At 44.3% G+C, this 25723-nt stretch overlaps 1 protein-coding gene across 2 annotated transcripts in view; it reads left to right on the forward strand.

Annotated features, from left to right (window-relative positions):
• LOC115493495 (potassium voltage-gated channel subfamily KQT member 1-like) overlaps window positions 1-25723 on the forward strand; it is a 315875-nt gene that overhangs the window by 288945 nt on the left and 1207 nt on the right. Inside the window, exon 7 of one of the 2 annotated variants that reach the window (XM_030263672.4) lies at window positions 8054-10393. The exons of the other annotated variant lie outside the window; for it this stretch is intronic. Coding sequence (XP_030119532.4) covers window positions 8054-8194 — 141 coding nt within the window. The 3' untranslated portion in view covers window positions 8195-10393. Of the gene's footprint in view, window positions 1-8053; window positions 10394-25723 lie in introns of those variants that run through there. 2 annotated transcript variants of the gene reach the window in all.

Consider the following 25723-nt stretch of genomic DNA (forward strand, 5'->3'; position numbering starts at 1 on the left):
AAGCAGGGATCTCTGTGTCTGTGTGTGTGTGTGTGTGAATGAAGAGCAGTTGTGTATTAACAGATGTGATAAAGAGCATGAAAATTACCTTGGCAATCACAGTCCATCAGGTATGTCAGGTCAGCAGGGCTGGATTAAGGGAATTCTCCCACTGGGTTTAGTATCACCAAGTTATTCTTGCAGCTAAGCTGAAAATAAACAGTCCAAAGTGACCTCCCCCTTGCAGGAATTGGTGAACCCTATCTAGCCATGAGGCTGGTGTGGTTAGATGTCATTCTCACAGAGGTGATTTATTTGAACTCAAAAAAGCCAAATGGAAGGCCTGATACTGTCTATTCAAAGGGTTAGGTGAGATACACCAAATCCATCTCACCCATCTAAAATGCTGAGTAATCACGCCCATCTAGTGAAAGGATTAAGGTCACGCCTTTCTCAGTGCTCCTTTGACACCATTGGAGTACTCAGTGCTGCTTTTTCTTTTTATTGTTCCTCTCTGTCCAGTATTGTTTGATGATTTAAAAATTAAATTAATCAGCATCTTGGAGCATAAGTTACAAGGTGGCTTTATTGTGAAATTGCAGTGTGACTCACAGAAGCTGCAGATACACTTTGAGGCCAGACTGGCTCTGTTATTTTTGCCTGTTGTCTCCATGCTCGCTTTGCAGCAGGACCTGCAGCCACACCATGCAAAGAGCTGAGAAAAGGCAGTGCGTCATCCCGGGTGTGGCTGAGGAGCCATGTCACAAGGAAAGATGGCAAGATTACAGGGAGGATCTGAGCAGGATCCAGAGGAGGGCGAGGAACAAAATGTCCTGCAACAATAAAAATATCCATTTATGTGCGTGGCTTAGGAGACAGAGAGTTCTGCAAAGACCCAATTACCTACTGGGGAGAACAAATTCCAGACGCCAGAAAGCACTGGCAGCAGACACAAAGGCAGACAGGTGCATGTGCAAAGAGCTGAACTGGGACAAGCTCTGACAAGAGTCCAGCTCAGCTGGTGCGGGTGCTGCTGCTGTGGAATGGCAGCTGTGGGAAGGTACCCTTGTGTCCACTCAAAGAGTGGCACCACTTGAATTTCTTGAGCCAGAAACAAGCACTTCTGGGAGCAGTAGAAATTATGCTGCCTGGTTTCCTGTGACTCTCTATTTTGTGGTTGATTATCTGAGGCTAATAAGGAGCAAGAGCTGAATAAAGCTTTTCCTGTGGTCAGGGCATCCTGTGTGGATTCTCTGGGGTCTAATAATACAGTTCACCTTCCTCTTCTGCCCTTCCTTCAAAGAGGCACTAATTTGGATGTCTGTCTTCTGCACAAGTGCCAAACTTCCAGAAATCTGTATGAACTTTTTATCTGTAAGGATTCTCTTGCAAATGTGTCTGAAGTTGGCCAGCTTAATTCAAAGCTGCCATAGCAATATACACACAGATATATAATCAGCCAAACCTCATTTGTTTAGGAAGAAAGGATTCATTTAAAAAAAATAAATCACACCTTCCCCAAACCAGTAACACATAATCTGTGTGGTGACCAGGCCTGCTTTAGAAAGGCAGGGCTCAACTTGTGATAGTTGCTTAGGAATTGAGCAAAAGGCATCTTACACCAGAAACATCAACCACAGACAGAGGTCTTACTGGGGAGCTTCATCAGTGCAACTGCAGCATGGGAAATACAAAAATAAAATGCTCACCGAGAGGGTACCAGCAGGAAATACCCCAGGAGCACAGGGCAGAAGGATAGACTTTGTGCTTTCATTTAAACAGGAAAGGTAGATGGAAACCAAAATAAATGAAGCTATGCTTAAAATAAAGATTACCATACCCTAGGCCAACAGAGGTTGTAACACCTGACCTAAGAGTGGGTGGGGATGTTTGGGAGAAAGGAAGGGAGGCCTGGAAAATGGTGGCATTATCTAGATAAGTTTCATGGAATGAAAATAAACAGCTGATATCTGCTAAGGGGTACACAGAATAAGTCAAAAAAAAACAGTCTGATGGTTCATATATTTTTTTGTGTTCATGAGGAATCGGGTCTGCCAGAACAACAGGCTGCCATGGAAGTGAAGCTTATTTAGGTTCTAGTCATGTTCGTGTTTACCTGACCTTTGAGGTTACTGGCAAGAGCTCCTGGTGTGGAGCTGGTGTTCCTGAGCTGGTGTTCCTGTGCTGTTTGCACTCTCAGCAGAGCCCAGCAAGGGGAGCACAGCTCAGTGCTGGGCCAGGTAGTGCTGGTAGTTGCTACAGGACACTGATGTCACACTGTGAGCTGTTTCCCTGTGTCTGTGCCACCTGGCAGTGCTGCTTTTTTTCTACAGCATCATTGTAGAATTGGCACCCGTTCCAACTTCATCCCAAAACCAGTCAGTTAATGGGATCCTGTTCATCAAAGCCTTCCTGTTGTTTAAGAAACACTAGCTGCTAGTTCTCTGCTAATATGAATGCCAAGGTTTTTTCCAAAAGGATGTTGTGGTAGATGACCATTATTACTTCTCAGAGACCTGAAAAACGGTGGTGTAGATATATCTCTGGGCATATGTGTGTATGAGTACTTAGGAGACTCCAAAAGCTTATCCTAAAGGCATAATCCTGCAAACTGTTGACCATTCTGGCTCCACTCCAGGAAAGCACTTAAATATTTGGTGAACTCAGGAAGACTTTTCACATGCTTCAGGCACATCCATAAGCACTTTGTTGTAGTGGGCTCAGAGGCTGCTCCAGAGCCTCACCTTGCACAAGAGAAACATCCCCAAGCTACTCCCAGTCTCTGTGTCTGGTGTGGCTTCCTCACAGCTACCAACAGGCTATGTCAACACTGACATTTTCTGGCCTTGTTGAAGGGGAAAAAAGTTTCAGTGGATTCAGCATTCCACCTCAGTCCAATATGTCTGACAGGACAAGCAAGGTGAGAGGAAGTTTTGCAGGCAGTGTTGTAGACAAAAGATGTCCTTTCCCAGAATCAGCAGTCTCTGGGCAGCAATAAATCTACACGCTAAAAAATAAAGTAAATCCTAAAATAAACAATTCAGGCTTCAAAGTGTACAATAGGCAATTTGTTTGAATAATTGGGTGTAACTGTAGGCAGAGAGAAACTACAAGACCAGATGTGCATATAAAGCTAAACACAGGATCTAATCAAATCAGTCCACCATCTGTAATGAGAAGAAACATCATGTGACAAACCTGGTCAATATGTGAAAATGGTACAAATTTCTGGATAACAAGCTTAAGCTAAATTAATGTGTCACATGAGTCAGAAATGGAAGCATTCATAAAATTGATTGCACCAGTTCAACTTAATCACATCCGATTTTACTACATTAACACCATTTTCTCCTACAAACTGACCTTAGGTGACCTATCACAAATAACAAGCTGGGAGTATCAGAATCATATACCCACAGGTAGAAATAGCTCATGGCAGACTAAGGTTCATATGCACACTTCTATCCATACAAAATAAATCCTACCTATCAAACTATTCTTTTCCAAGCAGTTGGTGTTAAAACTCTCCAGGCAGCTGTGTTTTAAGCCAGAGCTGCCGAGAGTGGATCCTGATTCTTTGGAGCTACCTCAGGAGCAGGAGCTGCAGCAAGGACTGGAAACAGGAGACAGTAAAGCCAAGAGCACAGAGTTAGGCACTGCTAGACAAGGGGGTGTTCAGTGGGCTGAAGGCAGGACTGTGGGGCTTTGGAAACCCTGGGCTGGAATATAATGTTTGCACAGCCTCAGATGGGGTTGACCTTGCAGTGTCAGCTGAAAAATATCACACCACCAGGCAAAGCCCCTGGGGATGGCCTTGCTGATCTCCTGGCTTCCTCTGGGTTCTGGGGGTTCTGGGTTGTCCATGCTTAGGTTTGCAGTTTGCTGTGGCATGAGGGCTTCATGGCAAGGAGGGGAGGTCTGGCTATCTCATCTGCCAGGACAAAGCCCTCCCTGTGCAGCAGCTCGCAGCAGGGGATGGGGCTCATCCACACGGTGCCGCTTCCATCCTCCAGCCCTGCCAGGACACCCTCGGCTCTCCTGTGGGCTCACAGCTCTGCGCACTGCAGCAAGGCAAACGGGAAGCCAGAGTCAATCCAGCTTAACCAAAAGCAGAAGTTGCTGTTACTCCATGACATTGTGATTGGTGACACAAACTGGGCTGCCCTCTCTTTCCCCTGCATTTTGTGCTGCATCCCTGGTACCAGCAGCCTGGACGTGCTGCAGGATGAACTGCACCAAGGCAGGGAGGGAAAGAGCAGAGCCTCCAGGAGGTGACGGTGACTTTATATAATCTATGGGGTTAAGTTTTTGATGCAAAGCTTCACTGACTTAGCAACATGTGAGTGTGTTTGTGGGTTTACAGATTTACTCCAGTGCTCCAGCAGATCATCTTCCCCTTGTGCTGCCTCTCTGGAAATAGCTCAAGTCAGTGTATTGTGCACATAATTGCTACTGGCTTTCCCAGCCTCCATAAATCATATTAAAAAGACAGACAAAACCTAAGGGTGTCACCAAAGCAACAGGGTGAGGGATTTTTCTGGCCTAAAGTGACAGGAGTTGGAGGAGACCATGTGGCTATTCTGACTGTTTTCCACACATGCATTCTGTTTATGGTCTGTGTGTGCAAAATATGTCAGGAAAAAAAGCTCTCATGGGAGCTAGGAATCTAGCTAGTCCAGCATGTGGCAAACCCCCATTATGACCCAGCCCTCTTCATCTCTCCTGCTGCCATGCCAGGGGTCTTTCTCCACAAGCCTTTTCTGCAGCAGGAGGCAATTGAGATAAAAAGAGGTATTTAAGCATCACCAGCTCCCACAAACAGAGGCCCAAAAGTATCCTCAAACAGCCCAAGGGTGTTGAAAGCCAGTCTAGTGCTCAAGGTAAAGGGGAGGGACACCTTGAGCCCCATGGTTTGAGTGGCTTCGTGGCTTGCTCTGCCTCACTGGAGCTGGTGACAGGGCTTTTTATTTTTTGGTTTTTTTCTTCTTTTTCTAACAGTCCTTCATGTCACCATGGAGTCCAGCCCCCTTTCACAGGGGGATATTAGAATAAATACGCTTTCAACACTCCTTCAGCTCATCTCACAGTCCCAATAACAACAGCGCAATATTTTAAACTGCTTTTGCAAGTCTCCTTTCTACAGGGCAGTTGAAAGGATATAAAAGCATTTTAACAATTTTATAGATCATCTCCGGAGCACTATTGTGATGTGAGAGAAGGGGAGTTTTTTTGCCATTTGCCCGTGGACAGCTGCCAAGCTCACCTGTCTCCACCAAGCCAGCGAGGGCCATATCACATCTCTCTGGAAACTCTGCAGCCAGCTCTGGATGGCTTCTCACTTTTCTTATCTGAAAGACATGCTGCTCCTTTTAACCCTTTCTCAGCACTTGCCTGGGGGTGTTGCTCAAACCAGGCAACTTCTCTTTGGGCTTAGGGAAAGTAAGAGCTGTGAGGTGGATTTGGAGAACCCTGAAACCAGGCCCCCCCTGTGCAAAAAACCTTCACCCATATGAAAATTCCTCTAACCTTGCAAGTTATCCTACTGACCTTGGACCAAGTGTCCACAGCTCTTCTTTTGCTGCTCCCTGATCAGAATTCACCAGCCTCCAAATCAAACCCTTGTTTAAAATTCTCCAATTCCACAAGGTGCTGACTACATCTTCCTACTTAATTTTGCAGGGTCCTGCTTCTAATCTCAAAAATTATCATGAAAACCCTCCTGTGTATGGTTGACACAGGAGAGCTATGCAGTTTTCTTTGCTGGTGTTCAGGAAATATTTACTGATCCTCATGTGGGAGGTGTGATAGAAGTGTAGTGTAATCTACTCCCCTATGTAAGGATTTCTCAGTTTCCATCCCTACAAATGGATATTCTCCACCTTCCTCTTCTCCTGGAAAAAAAAAAAGTGCATAAAATGATTCCCCGTCACATTCTTTCACTGATCTGGCAAAATACAGTGAAATTCAGAAGAGTTTAAATGATACGGAATATGCAGGCGTAGCTTATCTAAGATAAAGCGTGCAGATCAAAATCAACAAAGCCTCACAAAAGAAAGCCCCAAAAGAGCTTTCATCTGCCTGATCCCATTTCCCTGCCTACACTTCTTTGTACCCTATTGCTATACATTAGTTCTGCTTTAGTTTCTGCTCTGCAGCAACATTGCTGCTTAAGAAAGATTCTGTTGAGTCATTACCAGCATCAGCCAAACAGGCTTTTCAGGAATGGAGGAGAAAATAAAGGCTGTGGTTTTCAAATTAATTCCATGCTGCTTAACCCTTAAACCACTAGTGACTTTCAGACTCTCAGCTAAGTCAATGCTGAGCAGAATTTGGGGCTATTGTGCCTGAGACAGAGACATGTCAGTGCTTTTGTCAGTGACTGACCGCTCAGGCAGTGTTGGCCATGCACCTGGAAGGCAGAAATTGTAGTGAAGGTCTCTGCTGTCCAATCCATGTCCTAAACACTCCCTTCTTGCTTGTAAACACTGCCTCAGATAACCCAGACCAACACCTAAACAGAGACGGGGAGACGGGTTTTTCTACCAGAAGCTAGCAGTTGTAAATATAGGAATGGAAGAGAGACCAGCACGTCTCTCCCTTTATGATGGAGCAGAGATTCTCTACTTCTTCCCCCAGCAGGTTGTATTTAGGAGATAATAGTGTTTACCAAAGAGATTGAACTTGAATAAGCTCCTGGTACCTTGAGGTTTGAGTGGGCCCACAGGAGAGCCAACACTTAAAGTGAGAAGAGACAGAAGAGGCGAAAGCGGATAAGGTGATTTTCCTAGCCTTGGCTTTTAAAGCAATCTCAGCCTGCTAAACTTTCAGTCCACGCTGCCAACGGCTATTTCCAAAGTTATCTTTGCACAGAAAAAGGCTGGAATCATTCTCTCTCTCATTCTCTCTGCCTCCCTTTTTAATGAAAGCTCAGTTTAGATCTGATATCACTCTAAAAGGTTTGCTATCAAAGTTTTTTAGACCCACTGGGACAGATCACAGTTTGCAGAGGCTCATAGTTTCAAAGCAGATAACTGTAAAGTGAACCATTCAATGTTCTTCAAAATGCTCCTTTTTCTTGGGCTCATCTCTAACACAAAGCTGCACTGTGTTCAAGCATCATTAGAAGTGATCCCAGCTGATTACATGATGCTGGCCATAATTCTGCCTTTGCAGCAAAGTCAAGCAGCCCCCAGCCCCCAGCCTGTTCCACTGGGTGATGCTGAGGCAAGTGGGAGCCATTTGCAGTGAAGGCAAGCCCTACCAGCACAAAGGGATAATGCCAGCAATGTGCTCCTAAAAAAAGATCAGAACTTAAATACTAGGAAGCAGGAGTGCAGCTTCCCTTTAAAAGTTCATATTTACCTTTCCCTGCTAAATGATAATAATAATAACAACTAGGAAAGACTCCTCTATTAGGGACTACAGCTGAGAAATTTCAGCTAGAAAGCAAAGAAATGAGAGAAGGAATTTGCATGTCGTCCTATAGAATGGCTGTTCTTTTTTTTTTTTTTTTTTTTTTTTAATGAAGTCATTAGTGTTAATATGAGGTTTTTAGTAGTCTATCCTCCTAAAAATGCATGGGAATAAATACCATATCTTGTAGGATCTCTGACTGTAACATGTATCACTGAGGCATCTATTTACAGTGCGAAGGGAGGAGAGACTGTTTCATTTCCCAGGACAGTAATGGAAAGCAAGATGTCCTACAACCAAGGGTGGTGAAGGCTGGGAGAGGTACTGGGAAAAAAACATTCACAATAAACCAAAGAGTGAAGGAGAGTTTCAGGACAGATATTTGCAGGATGCATCATCATCAACCCTGGGAAAAGGCTGAGAGACAAAATGGTTGAATTAATTTATTGGGCCAGCAATGTCTGTCCTGCTCCATTTTCCCTGTGACTTTGCAGTGTCATCTGCTCTAGAGCAGCAGCCTGGACAAAACTCAGGGAGTGGGTGGCTCTCATATGTCCATATTCCCTGCCAGGCTTTTTCCTTGCTTTTGGCCCCAGAATGCCTCTCACCAGAAGCATTTGCAACCATCTGACAGCTCTTCTGCTCTCTGATTCCCTAACAGGTCATGCAGATGGACCAGAAGCTGGATGACATCCTGAGCACACTCCAGGCTCAGCTGGGGTATCAGCTCCAGGCACAGATACCAGAGCCAGCCATCCCACCTGTCAGACATCCACAGACATCCACAGAGTCCCCCCAGTGACCCAGAAAATGTGAAAGCCAGTGGACAGCCACACGTGACCCTCTCGCTCTTCCACGTCTGAGTATTTCTCAGTCTTGGTGTCTTCATCTGTGTCATGGGTGAAATGAAATATTCTGCACTAGTAGATTAATGAGGAAAAAAATAGAAAAAAAAAAAAAAAGAGAAGAAACAGCAAGAAGCCAGTCATGACCTTAGAAGAGCACATAAGTTCTGCACCTGTTTTATTTTAGCCATCTTTAGCTTAACTCTGCCAGCCTGCAGCAGCCCAGTTCCCACCCCCCCAGCCCCACTCGGGCTGAGCGCACAGGCACAGGACACGCTGTCAAAGGAAGCATCCCAGCCAGGTTAGGATGACCCATCTGTGGGCACAGAATGGAAAAAGAACTGTTCTTTTGGCATTTAATCACTAAGTTTAATGCTCACAGCATGCCCGAAAGGGGGAAAGGAGCCAGCATTTGAACATGAAACAAATGGAAATCAGTGAACAGGAAAATTAAACAGCATGTTTTGACTTCTACCAAGCAGTGAGGATCATAAGAAGGGCAGATTTATATGCTAGTGCAAATGACAAAGTAAAGACAACAGACTACTGATTAAAAATATGGAAGTGTACACAGGCTGGTTGACATATGAAAGGCTGAAGCAGAGACTTTAGCTAATTAAAGCAAAGGGCTGCCAGTGAGATGAGATGCATGTTGGAACAGACAGGCAGGAGAGATAAGATCTGCGTAGGCTTACTTCACCAGAACACTGTAATAGTTATCAGCTAGGCTGATGACTGTTATGCAAAATGTAGTTGTTGACTCCAGTTGGCTTAATTTTAACATAAGGAACCTGTATGGAAATTGGCTATGAACTATCTGTAAAACTGGCTTAAAGCCACCGAGTAGCAGGGTGCTGCAGGAGGGCTGCAGCTGTGATTGAGAGTGACAGGGCTCCTTAAAGAAATGCACACACTGTTGATGAAAGTTAATCGCTCTTTAAATAAACTGCTGTATATAGTTTTAAATGCTAGATTTATTTTTTGCCTTGTGATCTGGCTGTAAATCGAGTGCACATGCTGGCTGATGTGCTGTTGTTGAGGAACACCTCTGGTGCAGGTACTGGGCTCACAAACTGCAGATGGAAATGCAGGTTGAGATGCAGATTTAAATGCAGACTGAAGCACAGGCTGAGCTCTGGGTGGGAACCCAGGACAAGAGGATGAACTTTTAACCTTTGGGATGACAAAGGACACAAAGGCAGGTGAAAGCCAGCCAGGTGAATGGACACCGAGTCACAGCAGCAGCCGGGAATGCCCAACCTTTTGGGCAAGAAGGGAGATGAAAACAAGTGATGGCAGCGAGGTGGATGGACACAAGGATGGGGGCAGGGGACGAATACTCGGGAGGAAGAGTGGGACTGGCCATGGGTAGACTGTGATGGGATAAAATCCCAGGGGTTCCTTTGCTGGGGTCCCTCCTTGGAGGCAGCAGCTTGGGCTGTGTCTGTGTCACTGCCCCAGAAACAAGTGGCTTTATGGAATGAGACATCTGGGGCTCTGCCACCTCTGCCATGGCAAAGCTGGTGTGATGGGAGTGGGGTGTGTGGGGAGCCAGGCCAAGGAAGGGCCTTCAGTCCCAGAAAGTCTCTGACCTTGAGAGTGCCACGGCCAGAAAGTCCCAGAGGGAATGGTCTGACTGGGGAGTTTCCTTAACACTGCCACTGTGAAATGGATCTTACCTGGCACTTCAGAAAAGGGACAATACAGCACTGCTGCTAAAGGCCAAAATAATAAACCAAGCTAAAATGGGTACAGTGTTACTTACTTGAGTCTTTTTAATATATTTGCATAACCAAAAATTTGAATGAGCAGAAGATTGCAGACCAAAGACTTGATTCCTGGGAAATCCTAAATATATTCTATTCCCACTCATATCCATGAAAGCTAAGCCTGCATTGCATTAAAAGGCAACCTGAAAGACTGGTCTCTTAATAAGCACTTATTTGGACAAATGAGTAGTCCATTTCAATGTAATCAAATTAGTTTCTAACTATTACCTGTCCGTTTAAAACTCTTTCCCAGGTTTGTGTGTCTGGGAATTCAAGCTTGGAAAGAGCACAATGAGACTGATTCCAATCTTTACATTGCAGGCGCGTCTTAGACAGAATATTAATGATGTGTGAGAGGCAATAAAAATAAATAAAAAAAAAAAGAAACTACGTGGTTTTAATTAAATCAGCTGACAAGCTGCCATTCCATCTTGTCTGATTACTGCAGAGTTGCTTAACATTACCAAATACAGCATGTAACATGGGAAAAACAGTAAATAATCGTTGCCAGAGCATTGAGTTGCTCCTGGGTTTCCATCAGGGTCATGAGCTTCTGCAATGGTCCTTCATAAAACATCCCTGACTGTGGCCAGCCAGAGCTAAATGGGCAACTGGACACCAAATTAGGGTTAACACTATTTCATCAGCCACAGGTAAAAGAAAATAAATCTGCCTGGAGATCCTTTTGTCACGGAGGTTCTTAATGGGAGCAGTGCAGCTTTCAGCAGAAGAGCTCAGGGACAGTGTGGCCAGCACAAGGTGACATTTCCTTCTGCAACACTGCAGATATTTGTGTCATATCCTAATCACTTGGTGGACCAAGTAATGCAACAGTGTTTTACTTACTCTTCAGCCTCAACAGAAGTGTTTAGGCACTATATATATAGCAACACCTACTACTCTGAAGTGCCTGGAAAATCCAGCTAAATAGAATACAAGTGGTCACAGCTATGGTGAATGTAAAAAGGGATGAGTGGGTGGGAGGTGAAGATAAAGAGGCACACAATGGTCCCTCTAGAAAAACAGAACGTGTGCCAGACTGTCTGTACGCATGTGTGTGTGCACATGTGTCTTTTTTAAACTCAAGCCAGGGTTTTCCCATCAAGTCTTGAGTGAGGCCAGAGCCTGAACCTTCACAGGTTTTAAAATCCAGCAGTGCTGGCCATACATCCACTTTACCACTGGCACTGTGGACACCACAGTGTGGCAGGACCTGGCACCAGGACTCTGCCCATTGCTAGAATGGAGAGATGAGGGTGTGACTTGAGCAAATTGCAGGAGGAAGGAAGAACCCTAGTGGGAGACACCCTTTTCATGCCGTATGAAGAGATTAATGGTAAGAAAATTCAAGCAACTTAGCTTATCCATACTTAAGAAAATCTCCACACCCACAGCTAAGACAGAAGTTGCCATCCAACAAAATCTTTCTGATTGCCCAGGGGGAAAAGCACGCAGAATTGGCAGTGATGTGACCACATGGTGACACTTCCTGACCCTTCTTCTGAGTAAAGATGGTTTGGTACAGGCATGCAAACTGTATATTAATGTATTTGCACTTGGCCTTGTTGAATTTGATGTGGTTCTCATGGTCTCACTTCTCAGGCCTGTCCAGGTCCCTGTGGATGTCATCCCCTCCCTGAAGCCCATCCATGCCTGGCTCAGCTTGCTGTAACCTACAAAACTGCTGAGGAAGTACTCCATCCCACAAGCTGGGGCACTGGGGAAGATATTAAGTAGTTTTTTTCCCAGTACAGACCCTTGAGGCAAGTCACTCATTGCTGCTTTCCATTTTGACATTGACCTGTATACTGAAACTCTTTGGATGCAGCCATCCAGACAATTCCTTGTCTATCTAACTTTCCATCCATACCTCTCCAATTCTGAACTAGCAATGTCAAGGGGGAGTCTATCAAAGGCCTTGAAGAAGTCCAGGTAGTTGATCTCAGTTGCCACTGTTGCAAAAGGTAAGTAGATTAGTCAGACATGACTGCACTTGCTGAAGTCATGTTCAGTCTCATTAATCCCCTCCTTGTCTTCCATATAATTCAACAGGACTTCTAGAAAAATCTGTCCCATGATCTTAACGGGCACTAAGGCAAGGCTGGCTGGCCAGCAGTCCCAGGGTCCTGCTTGTTCCCCCGTGTAAAAACACACATGCTACCATGGATTTCCCCTTGACAGTGGCTGTAACACAAGCCAAAATGACAGAAAATATTCCCAGGGTAGGTCCATGTGTGTGTGTTTTATCTGCATTTGTACTGACACTGTTCACTGATGTTCACCCGACTCATTTCTGCTGGATGGGAGTGCAGCTGCTGAGCAGGGAACACTCAGCAAGGTCACTCCTACAGCACATCTTCCCACACCAGTGGAACAGTGACAATGCCACGAATGGACACGGCCCATGAGGTTGTCAGCAGTGCGCAGCCACGTCTGCAGTGGTCCCCCTTTGCCTTTTGACTCAGAACAGAGGCACAGCCCAAGCAGCCAAGGTCTCCAAGGCCACAGGATCAGCAGGGGCAGCTGTCAGGAGTGCAGTTCACCAGTGCATCAAAAGACAAAAGTGCAGGAGACCAAGTATAGACGAGATACCTTTTTTCCCAAAAGATCACATGGCTTTCTACCCGATCCAGTTTCGCTGTGGAAGATACATGGTGTCCTTCTTACCAGAGATATAAACGGTCAACCCAAACAAGATTTTCCACATTCCTTCTAATAATGCATGGCATCCTGAAGTCTGCTGTCTGCCTGTGATGATGCAAGATGATCAGAAGTCATTACAACAAAGCCCAAGGAGATTATTTTCTCATTTCCATAATTACATAATCAGTAATAATATCACAAACCAATCTCATCTCAAAACACGTACTCTGATCTTTTTTGGTGATATTTCTTAAGTGATGTGTGGGATTAAAGTCCTGTGTATGATAAGGCCGCAGCAGTGAGGGAGATAAAAGTTCAACTTCTGTCAGCTGGGGGTTTTCATTCCCAACAAAAGGAAACTGTGCCCCCAGAACAGATGATATGAGTGACAGATCACAAATCTGCTGCCTCATCTGGAACACTCTCTTCATCTCCAGAGAGTAAAAAGTGAGAAAAGACTCTTCAGGCACAGCTGCCCCTTTCAGAAGTGGGCCTGTCCAGCAGCCCTGGATGTTTTCCATCCAACTGCCTTGTGGTATCACCAGAGGAACCTGTGCTGGAAGTTCCTCCAATCTCTGTAGGACCAGGACAGCTGCATTCCCAGCTCACTCGCTAAGGCAAATGAGCAGGGTTCTTTTGGTGCCTCTTTTCTCAGTAGCTCAAGAAGTTTTCTCTTCTCACTGATGTTTCCAACCTAAGCCCTGAAGGGTCTGGTCTGACAATACATTTAGGACATGCTGTATATCATGCAGCCCTATATAGCAGAGCTCATTCAGCACTCTTTTGAACAATGTGTCTAAAAAGAAAACCGTGGTTTAGGTAGTAAAATGTCACCAGGTAAAGAATCCCAAACATCAAAACTGCATTATTTAGAATTCTGAAGGAGTACATGCTAGAATCATTATAATGGCCAAGGAAAAGCCTGGTGAAGGGCCCAGGGTAGATCTTTATCAGACATCATTTCTAGCTGCAGCATAGCTCAGCCAGCAGAACTAGACAAGATGGCACTGTGTTATCTCCATGGTAGGAAAAGGTTTGAGTCCCTCTCAACCAGCCTGAAGAGCAACCTCTTTTCTCAATTAAAACAACCGCTGCTGTTAGTCAAAAGACACTCCAAGGTAACTGGAAATATTAGACACCAAAAGAGAGGAAAAAAGTCTAATTAACTAATGGTCATTATCCTTTTTCCCACATCCTTTTCTAACCTCCAGAGGATCCCGAGCTCTGGAGTGGATTCCTGTTGCTGGGGATGTGCATGTGCTCCCTTCAGCAAACAGTCATTCAGCAAACAGTGCCTGTTAGACAGGAAAGAGAGAAACAGCCAAGAGCATCCTCCTTACAGGGAGCAGTTTTGCCAAAACACTTACTAGCTCGTGTTTAGCCCTCATTATGGGTTACAGTGGCTCCCAAATGACTCTGTAAAAGTCCAGTGTCTCTGCTTGGATTCCTGGCTGAACACCCGTTTGTCTCAGGGCTTGGAGTTGGCACATGTGGGTTTGTGAACAGAATTTTAACTCATCTTCATTATGTTGTTTGATCTTCCCCTGCGGTGGGTGGAACTGCGTGCAAGGGACTGACCTGACATAAGCAGTGAGGGGAAGGGAATTTTTGAATTCTGTGATTAATGTAACTGCTGTATCTTGTCTGGCCAATCAGACAGGCAAAGGTTGTTCTTTCTTTAACCAAAGAATCATAATTTTCAACAATGCCTTGAAGCATTTGCCTGAGACCCACCTCAGCCTTAGAGGGGAAAACTCACGTCTCAAAAATACCTGTTGAGCATTACTTATGCTTAGCTAAAATGCAGCCTTTCTTCTTTACAGCTGTGTTCCTTGGGTTGTCACATCCCTTGTTAGCACCCTGGTAACCAAGGCCCTTCAAGCAGCCAGGGTTTGTGGTGGAGGGGTTGGGGTTTGTATCATCAGCATGACGGGGAATGGGGACCACTTGTGCAAAGTTACTGTGGCAGAAGAACAATTGCCTGATTCAGTGTCCTTATTCCCTTTGTTTTCTTTGCTGAGAATTTTCCCCTTTCTGAAACACAAAATAGCTAATTTCTTCCAACCTAAACAAATTATCCTGCCAGCTACTGATTTTTCCCTCCTTTCTATTTCTAATGCTTGGTATTGTAAGTACAAGTTTCCATTTGTTTGATAGTGGGTCAGGAATCCAAGAAGAGCAAGGGACGGCTCCTGTTACACATCAGTGCTGTGCCAAACTCTTCAGTTTGGCTACACCATGAGTGCTATCACTCTTGGACTCCATCAACCCCACTGGCAAACTCCCAGGGAGCTGCTGCTTTAGCTGATGACAGGCAGAGTGCAGTAAGAGAGCAACAGAGCCTCCATCCTCAGAGCCATGTGTGTCCCTTTTACTGAGCTGGTGTGTTCTTCCCTCTGTGTTAGCATGTTATTCCCCACACCACAGTCCAGTTAAGTCAGTCCTCCAGATAAGGAAGACTATTGCTTTTGGAAAGCTGGCAATAAACTTCAGCATCAACCCAGAACTAGTCCATGGGGCTGCAGCTGGCAAGCTACAGTAATTCCTTCCCATGGAAGAGCATCAGGGAAAAGAGGGAATATTTCTGCAGACACAGACCACTGAGAGGTTTTGCACTTGATGGGTCTGTGTTCAAATTCAGAGCAGACATGAACCCGCTAGAGTCATGGACTTACGCCATGGATGAATTTGGCTTGAGCTCTCTTACCATGTGTCTGAATAAGAAGATGGTAGGTTTAAAAAAGCCCATGGTTTCACTAACCTTACTGGAGCTCTGAATTGGAGTAAAAATTTCCCAGTGATCTTCAAACCCATATATTACATGGCAGACAGTAGTTTTTGTCCCATGGAAAACCCGAGTTTAGACACAACTAGAGACAGACATCACAGAGGTGCCCAGTGATTGTAATCAATTTTGTGAATAGCACTACTTTGAGTGGGTCCTCAGATCCCTAAGCTTCCCTTGAGTTTAATGTATGAATAAGCCCAAAGCAAAAAAACAAAAAATGGCAACTGCAACAGAATGTGCACGTTCAGCCTGACTCGGACCAATGTCTGACAACATAGCTGCATGTTCAGTGCTGAATTAAAATGGTAAGTTATTGAAAATATGTCAGTAATTATCAGGTGAGGAAAAACTCCCAGATTATTTGGGCCTTGTCCGTGTACCCATTTTGCAAAAATAACATCATTTTCACTGGCAACATTTTGCATGAGGCTGAAAATTAACGTGACAGTGAAAGTGTTGAATAAGTATAAAGCCAGCTTCTCCTTTTGAACATAAACAGCTGAAGGAGTGGTTTGTGGCAAGGAATCACCTATGACAATCATGCTCTTTCATGTTCTGGGATGGAGCTACTCTGTCTGCTCCACCTACCACCCACCCTGCTCCCCAGTTCAGGTGAAATCATGCCTTTGGCCTTCAGCAGGCTGCCCTGTTTGAAGTGACTGCTGTGGAGAACCTGGAGCCACGGGCTGCTGGAAATGAAAGACCTGGCTGAGCTTTCACAGCTCCTTCTGGCTGTTGCTGGCATAAGCTGGAGCAGGGAGTGAGGGGTATGAGAGCTGACTGCTCTGTGTGAGAAGAGGAGATGTCCATGGGGGTAAGGAGGCCAGCAGAGACCATGGTGTCACTGACAGGGACCTAGTCACACAGGACTAAATCCAGGCTCAATCTATTCGTATTCCCTGCAGGAAAGAAAAGCTTAAAACAAAAGGAGTATAAAAGGAGCTGAAAACTTGGCAAAACACATACAAAAGAGTCAGGGAAATTGGATTAATAAAATGCCCCCTACCCCCAGGTGCCAGCAACGTAAACATTGGAAAAGCTGGAGCGCTCAAATGGTTTTGCTTTCATAAAGTTTTGCTTTCAGACTTTTTTGGTTCTGTTTTTCTTCTTTATCTCTCCCCAGCAGTGGCTGACAGATGACCTTTAAAGCCCCAGAGAGTGGCCCCAGCAGGTGATTTACTAACAGCTGTGCCAGTCAGCAAACTGGAGGGGCAGAGGTCGGGGCTGCCCAGCTAATTCAGAGTGAGATTTAATTAAAGAAAGATGCATTACACTTTTTATTGATTTGTGTGCATGCACACATAAGCCTTTTCTTCTTTTTCCTCTCTGTTTTTTTTATGTTTACTCCTCACTCCATGCACCTGGACATTTTATCCTGGCTGTGTGAGCCTTGCCACCTCACCCCCCAAGGACACCGCTCTCTGAAATCCCATCTCACACTTCCAGAGGGGCTGGAACAGGTGGGGAGGAGGCAAGTGGAGGGGAACCCAGCAACAGACAGCACACAGCATCCTTGCTTTTCCCTCAGTATTCATGGGGTGCTGGGTGGGTGCTTGAGGGATGCTGGTTTTTGTCTCCCTCTCCCACTGCAGTAAAACTCTGCCATTCTTCTGTCTTCCAGATGATCCTCTGGGAGAGGGAGAAGGAAGGCATTAAAAGGACAAGTCTTGCCTTTTTCTCTAGGATCCAAGACTTTTCCACTAAAGAAAGAGGGCATTTTTGGAGCAGCAAAATGCACAGAAAAAAGGCAGAATAAAAATTCTGTGACTCTGTATTCACACACCAGTGTAGTTCATTATTCTCACTCATGCACCACCTAATCCCCATTTTTTGTTAACTCAGACTTTCACTATTACTATTATTCTGCTGTTATGTTTATCAGATTTTTTTAAAAATATATAATATTCACATATAAACAAACCTCCATTCAACTTTGAAGTTTAAAAGTGCAGTGATCATCATGCCTGGTTAAGGCCAGGTCTTGGAGAAAAGGTTCAGATTTGCTGTCAAGTTTTTTGGTGATGGACAATCTGCTGTTCTAGTGGTGAAATTAATCCTTCACAAAATAGATTTTGTGACCAAGGCATTTTTTCCAAAGGCATTTTTCAGTCATAGAGACTTACAGGGAGGAGTCAGAAAAACTAAGAGTAAATCACGTTGCTTTTTGTTTGAAGTCACTGTCCTCACAGATGTTTCTACCAAATCACTTTGCAGTCTTCCCTTGAGTAAAACATGTGGAGCTCACCATCCTGGGCTCAGATATCCAGACATGATACATCCAAGCCTTGGTTAGGTTCACATGGCTTCTGAAAAGGCAAGAAGGAGCAGTCACCTGAACCAAAGACAAAAGGAGGTTTCAAAGTAGCTGAGGATATGAGGGTTCCCCTTTCCCTCTCACTCTGGTTTCTACCACTATGGCTTTACACCCGTGCACTGGCAGCAGACATTGTCCATAGGTCAGAATTCTACAGCCCTAACTTGAGGCAAACTCCTTCCAGAAATTGATGTTTCTGCTGTGGCACACTGGCTTGGAATGTCTAGGTCTAAACTAATTACACATCTGTCACAAACTTCCCATCATCCTGCCAAAACTGGGATGCCTGTGTTCAGCTGAGCCTTTCAACACCACCAAGGCATCTGTACATCCAGTTCCCTTTAAAATGCACAGGAAATAAATACCCAACATCACTATGTGGCTTTGAAAATCCCCCTGCAATCTCCAACCCTCACTTCCCATCTGTAAAACAGGAAAAACAGCAATTCCTACCCCATATCTGCTTTATCAGTCCTGTCTATGCAGACCACAAATTCTATGAGACATGAACTGGCTGCTACTAAATATAGGTACAATGTCTAGCACAGTTTTTATTAGAGCCCCTAGGCACTACAGCTCCGTAAATATCCATGTTGACTTTTTCCAGATTAAGAACACATCAATGGGAGCTTTGCTCAAGTAAGAACTGCAGGATCTGGCACTGGTGCTCTTAAACCCTAATAGGACTGAGAGAGTCTGAAGCCTCTTCCAGGCTCATTCACTGGTATCAATGCTTTTAATACCAAGTCAGCTGTTGTGACATAAAGGGTATGTTTCTCTTGGTGCTGTTTCTTGGAACTGAAGAGCCCTCCTGAAGTTTTAATTTTCTTTACTGAAAAGACCTGCTATGGTAAATCAACTCACCAAATTTATAGGAGGCACAGCACTTAGTATGTCACCGAGCCCAGCCTACTGATTCACTTATTTATGCTTTTGTTCTTTTGCTTTGTAGTTCTCTTGATTTCAGCAACTGTCTATCATTTTCATGAGGCTTGCTGGCTAGAATGCCCCCTACTATTCCAGTAATCATTGCCTTGCTAGAGTGTTTATTACTGACTGAATGGCTGCACAGACTGATAGAATGACCTGAACTGTATGAATTTTCCCTCAAGTCTGTGGGGCCTCACAATTCTTGAAAGAATGTAAAGAAGGAAAAAAAAAAAAAAAGAAAAGAAAAAAAAAAAGGAGCTTAGTTATGGGGAAGGGTCAAAGTCAAGTTTCTCTGCAACAGCAGATTTCTGCGCTACCTTTGGTGCCTCTGACACTGAGCACTCACCACATCACCTTCAAGAGCCATGGAGCAGCTGTGAACTTGCCATGAGATGAGCACTGAGGCAGGTAACCCTCAGCAGCCCATTGTGAATCGGTACATCATGAGACTGCTGCTTAAATCCTGTGTGCTCCTCCTCTACAAAACATTCCCCCTGGATGGGGTCCCAACACACTGAGGACTGCCTGGGTGTTTGGGGTGTATTTGAGTTGAGGTTTGTGGTAGGTGCACTGTAAAAAAACAAAACAAAACACAAACAAACCACACATACACATACAAAAAACCAGTGACCAACACAAGATAATACACAGACGTGTAAATAACTGTGGGTAGGTTTCCAAAACACAGACTCTAACTTTTATCAGTGGTTTGTTTTCCTTCTGGCTGATATTCTCAAAAGTGGGTGCCTAAAATTAGTTTCTCGTGGGTAAAAGCTTCAAAAGTATCTTAATAACACAGGAATCCAAGTGCCTCATATAGCACTTCTTAAGGCTCTGGAAAATCTCAACGCTCCATCCAAATCTTTGTGAGACAATTTTTAAATGCCCACAGCTCATGGTAGCTGCTGTGGCAGCTGAGGCTGAGGATTCTTCCAAGGAAGTGCAGTATCTATCACACTTTGTCTGCTGGCCTGATCCTGCTCAAAGAATCACACCTAATATGGATTCCCACATTCAACACAACTCTAAACTTAAACCAGTTTTTAAAGCCTGGAGTCAGTTTCTATGCCATGGATCCCACAGCAGAGAGTTTGCAGTTATGAATCAGACCACAAATGCTGTTGTTCTGGGGAAGATTTCACAGCACTGTTATTCCCATATCCACAGCTCATCATTGCTGTCAGATGTGCTTGCTCTAGGCCATAGGGGGTATAAAGGGCACCAAATTAACAAGCACAGTTTCTTCTCTCATGCAAATTGTATTAAAGTTGTATGGGGGGGGGAGACTGTAAAAGATTTCTGTGTTTAAAGATTTCTGTGTTTAGCTGCTTCTTATGGAAAGAGGATTTTTTTTTCACAGTATTAAAACAAAAACAAAGAAAACAAAAAACAAATTTCACCCTGAAAGACAGGCCAAAGGACTCCTGGCACAGCTATTTCAGAGTGAGCTGTTCCATACTCCTAATTCTGCAAGAGCTCCCCATGGAAAACATGGAACAAAAAGCAGTTTTTCCGTCTGGGAGAGCTTAAGTTACTGAGCAGGCCACCATGAGGAGCAGAAATCAAGGTCTATTCTGTGTGACTCTAGGTGTGCATGTGCAGGATGCTCATCTCTGGGATCTCATGGCACCTAGGGGAGCATCCCATCATGAAATACACACTTCAGAAATGGAGGGGGCAGCCTTTGCCATTTCTAGCTGTCTCTCTCACAAGGACAGGGGGACACAGCTGAAGGAAACCCAGGCCAAAGACTGGAAGGGACCAACACAGCCACAGAACCCCTGGCAGATGCCAAGGGAGGAGTGTCTTCAAAAGCCCTCCTCAACCACGCTCCAAAATCACTGCTGGTTATGGGAAGGGAAACTTTGCTGCTGACCAAGAAATCAAAGAGAAGCAGTAAAAAACAGTCAGGGCAAGCCTTAAGTCAGTGCAAAACCTCTTTGTTACAGCTAGATCTCAGCCAGCATTTTACTCACTGAATCTAGCCTTGCTCTTGTTTCCATATGGGTCACCTAGAGGTTATGGCTTCCTAATCTTATGTATCGATCTCATGTCTGAGCTGTTTTCAGGATATATCATATGTCTCTGCACTGCTTGGAGAACATTTGTTACAATATCAGAATTCATGCCATGACCAGTCAGCTCTTGTTCAACCAGGGCCCCAGTGCAGGCCTAATTCAAGAAAAAGGCAAATTTTCTATTGATGTCCATGGGAGAGCTCCTGACAAGCAGTCCCTTAAGGGCCCTAGAAAAGACACCAGCCACGGTTCCAGCATCATCATAAAGCCTTTTCCAAGCTCTTCTTCTGCTTGAATGTAGAGCAAATCCTCCACGTACGGCTGTGCTTCATGCTACATATGGAACAGCTATCAAACATCTGTGGAGAGTTCATATTTGGCATGTTTACATGAGTGTTTATTCCTCCTTTGTCTTCAGGCAGCAACTACCACATAATGTATTTGGTATGATTAATTGTGGGAATGTTGTTCATCCCAGCATAGCATGACATCTCCAATTACATGATATCTTTCTCTCATTTGTAAGGGAAGAAGTGATTTCTGTATTTTGACATGTTTATCATTTTAGGGTGAGCTAGTTATCTTATATGGGCCTGCTCCCTGGTTCTCAGGGCTGACAGATTATGGTTTCACATTAAAATCACATCTGCCTTGTTATTGCAGCTGCATCTTGAAAGGAAACCAAATAGATGAATCACCACCACACGAGAACTGTAAGATGATGTTTTGTTCAATGAGCCAGTGGTTTGCAAGGTTGTTCTAGGCTATTATCATTTATACAGCTATTGGGTATTTGATTTTCCTAGTATTTTTTTTAATCTCAACAATGGAAAATGTAACACACATTTCCAGTCTCGCACAAGCTCAAACTGATCACAAACTTTCCCGGGAGGGGGGGAATTTGCCTTATTGAGCCATCTATTTAAAAGCTGGGCATCTGCTCCAAATCAAGCACTCGGTCACCAGTGACAGATAGATGCTTCTTGAGATACTTTGTCCCACTGGTTTCAACATAAAATTTCAGATATGAGGAAAGTCTAAAGATTCAATATTTTTGCCCAATTATTAATTAAAAAAAAATGTAAGACATCTTTGTAGCTCTGCTTCAAAAATTACAAAACCTTTTCTCTTCTGCATTTTTCAAATGCATTAATGCAAAGATGCATTAAAAAATCTCTCAAGAAAGCTGTGAGATCCAGAGTAAAATTCTCATCCTGGTGTACTCCACAGAACTTTGTACAAAATTCAAGATACCGGGCAGCATGAGAAAACTGGGAATATCTAGACTTCATGTTTTGAGGGGACAATTTAACTACTGAAGCACTTGCATGCAGTTTTATCTGGGACCAAGCATCTGAAGGGAGGACCAACTATCCAGTCATGGAAAGAGGGAAATAAGCCATAATCATTGGATAAACAGAGTATTTATTTCAGTTCCTTGCAGTAGGACTCCAGACAATATAAATATAGTTTATTTAAAGCAAGGTGCCGCTTGCCTGCCCTGAGTTTGCAAACTAAAGGAGTGAATGCAAAGGTCCATATGCAATTTGGCTCATCCATAATGAACTAGATAAAAAACAGAGCTAATGAAAATTTGCTCAGCAACTTGCATGCCAACCTAAATTGTCTCAGGAGTGTAAAACCTAGTATTTCAAAGAAAACTTAAGAATCAGACATTTGGGAAAACACAGAAGGCAAACATAATGGTCTGAGAAAAGGTTCACCAATGAACAAGAAGGCTCTTGGTGTCCTAGTAATTTTGCTGTTTGTTGTAGATGTTCTGTTGCCTCTTTGTGACCCTTTGCACATATTCAAATAAGATACAAACATGGCAATGGTTTCTTCTAGAGGTGCCTGAACAGGAAAACAGCTCCACAAAGAAATTGAGGGGTAGGTGTTCTTATTTGCAAGCACATCAGCATTTTTCCTCACCCTGGTCATTCTAAGGTTGCTTTTATTGGTGAAGGCAGAGCTGCAGAGGCCAAGATCAAGTGAACATTCACTTCACTAATTGCTGGATTCCTCAGTCTAGAAAATGTATTCTATAGGCCAGGGCAGTGAACCCCACAAGCACTCTTTCCATCTCTGCAAAACACAGTCTTCTGGAAGCACAACCTTGTGTTTTTCATTAGCGTTATTGGTATGATAATTACTTGGTTATTAACATTTAATGCAAACTCTTGCAAACCATTTCAGCTGCAGTGTTGCTGCTTTGTTTCTGCTGCTGTGGGAATGAGAGGGAAGAATTGGTAGTCCTTCCTTTCAGAAAAATGGGCCTGCATAAATTATTTCCCAGTAGATAACTCTTTGTTGAATTACCCATGGAGGGGGGGTTGGAAGACCAAGTCTCTAATTTTTCATTAACCTGTACTTGCCACTGGTAAGTGTGCAGTTTCTTTAGTTAATTATTTTTGTATAGACACAAAAGGGCAAGATACACACACACACCAACAGAGAACACTAATAATGTCCAAGGCAGCAGCAGCAGCAATATTAATAAGTTTTCTCTTCCATAGCTTCCAATTAAGGGTTATCATTAATGGACCTGGAGAACTTCCTAAAAGGACTAGTGTTTTAATTGGTTCTCTCACCATCATATTTTTGTTTACCCATACCCAGAGGACCTCCAGCTGTGTTAAGCAGTTTTCCAATTAAGAATGCATTTGAACTTAATGGCCCAATTTTTCTGACTCAGCCATTTTTCCGCCTGGTTTATTTAGCTGACCTTCAGCATGTAATTTCCACATATTCCTCAGCAGCTGGAGCCCACTGAATGCTGTCACTGTCCCTGGGCAAATGCTGCCTGGTACCTTCTACGGCCTCTGTGGGAGTCCTTGTAGCCCTCTCTTGGCAGATGGAGAAACGCCTTTGTAAAGGTCCACTGCTGCATTTGTGGCTTCTCTCAAAGCTTCATGGCCAGCCCCTTCTAGTCCTCCCCTTTCCTGTAAGTTTTTGGTTGTGGAGTTTTTCTGTTTCGTTGTTTGGTTTTTGGTTGGTTGTTTTTTTTTTTTCAGCAATGACTCAGCTATTTATTTTCCTCTTCCTGCTGCTTTTTTCATTCTGTGACTGAGCTCTTTTCACCCGCTGAGCAGTAAGGGGAAGGTGAGGCGCTCCTTTTTCTTGTGCAAGCAGGTGAGGCCAGGGGATGACAACATAAGAGAGAGAAAGGTGAAAAAACATCCTGTACCCCCCTTCTAGCCCTAAGAAGAGTCCTTTAGGAGAGTTGATCTCACTGGCCTTGTTGCATTTCCTTCTAATTGTGTTCCCTGGTTCACCTGCTTTCAGCTGGTAGTGGAAGAAAAAAACAAAAAATATCACAAAGAGGTAAGTTTCATGGCTGAAACTAGGAAGAGTGCAACCGAAATTAAAGGATCAAACTGTTCAGATACACTTCTGAACCTCCTGAACCAACCCTGCTGTCAAACCAGTCCTTCCCCACTTAAGTGGAAGAAGTTGTCAGAGACCTTTTACCAACCATTTCACATGTCCTGAGGAGATGAAGGTTACCTCAACCTGAAATAAGGAGTGTCACGAAGCAAAATAATGCATGGGAATGTGACCCATAAAAAATTAAACTACATTAAAATAAGTTAAAATTTAAAAAAATAATAATAATGCAATGAGCACAGTGACTCCACCACACCTGTTGCAACTTCCACTGGAGTAGAACAGCACACAGATGAGCTTTGCAAATCCCTGCACAAAAGCTGCTCTGTCCAGCTCCATCACCTGAATCAAAATAACATGTGAGGGAGCCTTGCAAGCAAGCCCCAGGTGGATGGATGGGCAGGTCTCAGCTCAGAGCCCACTGCCAGCCCAGCAAAGCACAGTTAAGAGACACCCTATTTTCTTCTCTCTGCAGTAGCTCTTGGCATGCCTAAGAAAATAAGATGCTTTAACACAGCAGCAACAGTAGCACTAAAAAGAACTCTTGTGGGCTAAATCATCAGGAAAAAAACAATTATTATCCTTTTCTTCTTTGTGTTCTTTTTGTTTTCCTGCCAAATACCAGAGAGAACAAAATAGCAGGTTTTTTTTGCTGTGCAAGGCAAACCCATAAAATCAGAGGAAAAACAAATCCTGAGCAAATAACTCAAAGCAAATAGCTGGAGGAAGTGAGGGTGAGGAGGTAGGCAGCAGGAGGACTAGCTGATACATTTTCAGTATTTGCTATATTAAGCCTTGAAGTAGGAAGTTAAACAATGAGTGGACATCTCCACAACCAAGAAATGCCCCGCTTTGCTTGGTGAAGAACAGAATGCTCAGGGCTACATCCCAAGCCTAAGCTGCCACAGCAAGCACACTGCAGCTCCAGCCTCTCCTGGGGCTCTCCCACCAGAACACCCCCAGGCCTGGCTCTGACTGAGAGGAGAACTTGTGCTTACAGCTGCAGTCCAGGACCTTGTGTTGGAAACCTTCAAGACAGAGGAGCATGTGCACCCGGGTGGCCAGCAGAGTCAGGAGTGGGAGCAGAGAGCCGGGGCACGCTCCTGAGTGCCCAGGAGTGCCTGATGCTGCCACTTTCTGAGCAGCAGAGCTGAGAGTGCCCCTGCAGCACTGGGGCGTGCTAAGAGGGACAGGAGGAGAGTGGCAAGCAGCCCTTTGGGCATCAGTGCCTCATCCCCTCCAGTAAGGACAGTGCTCCAGGCAGTTCCCTGGCCCTCAGTGTCACGCTGGGAGCAGAGGCAAGCTGTGTTTTCTATCCCTGCACACATTCCTCTGCAGGCAGAACTCCATCAGGCCGAGCTAAGCCAACGGCTCGTCTGTGAACTCTCCCAACATATTATACACTTTATCAGAGTATTGCTTTCTCCCCATAGTAACTCTTAATTTGAAAACTGAGCTCCAATCCCCACATGTTGGCACACAAAGGAACCTTCCTCTTTCTCCTTAACCCTGCTGTGACCACAGCAGTCCTTACAAACAGAAGTACCTACACATACACACCATGTGAGTCTGTTTTCCTCCTCTTCTCTTAAAAAAAGAGTGTCTTCCCATGCAGCAAACTGAAAATCCTGTCTGTT

Source organism: Taeniopygia guttata, chromosome 1A (assembly GCF_048771995.1).
Source record: "Taeniopygia guttata chromosome 1A, bTaeGut7.mat, whole genome shotgun sequence".
Lineage (NCBI taxonomy): Eukaryota > Metazoa > Chordata > Aves > Passeriformes > Estrildidae > Taeniopygia > Taeniopygia guttata.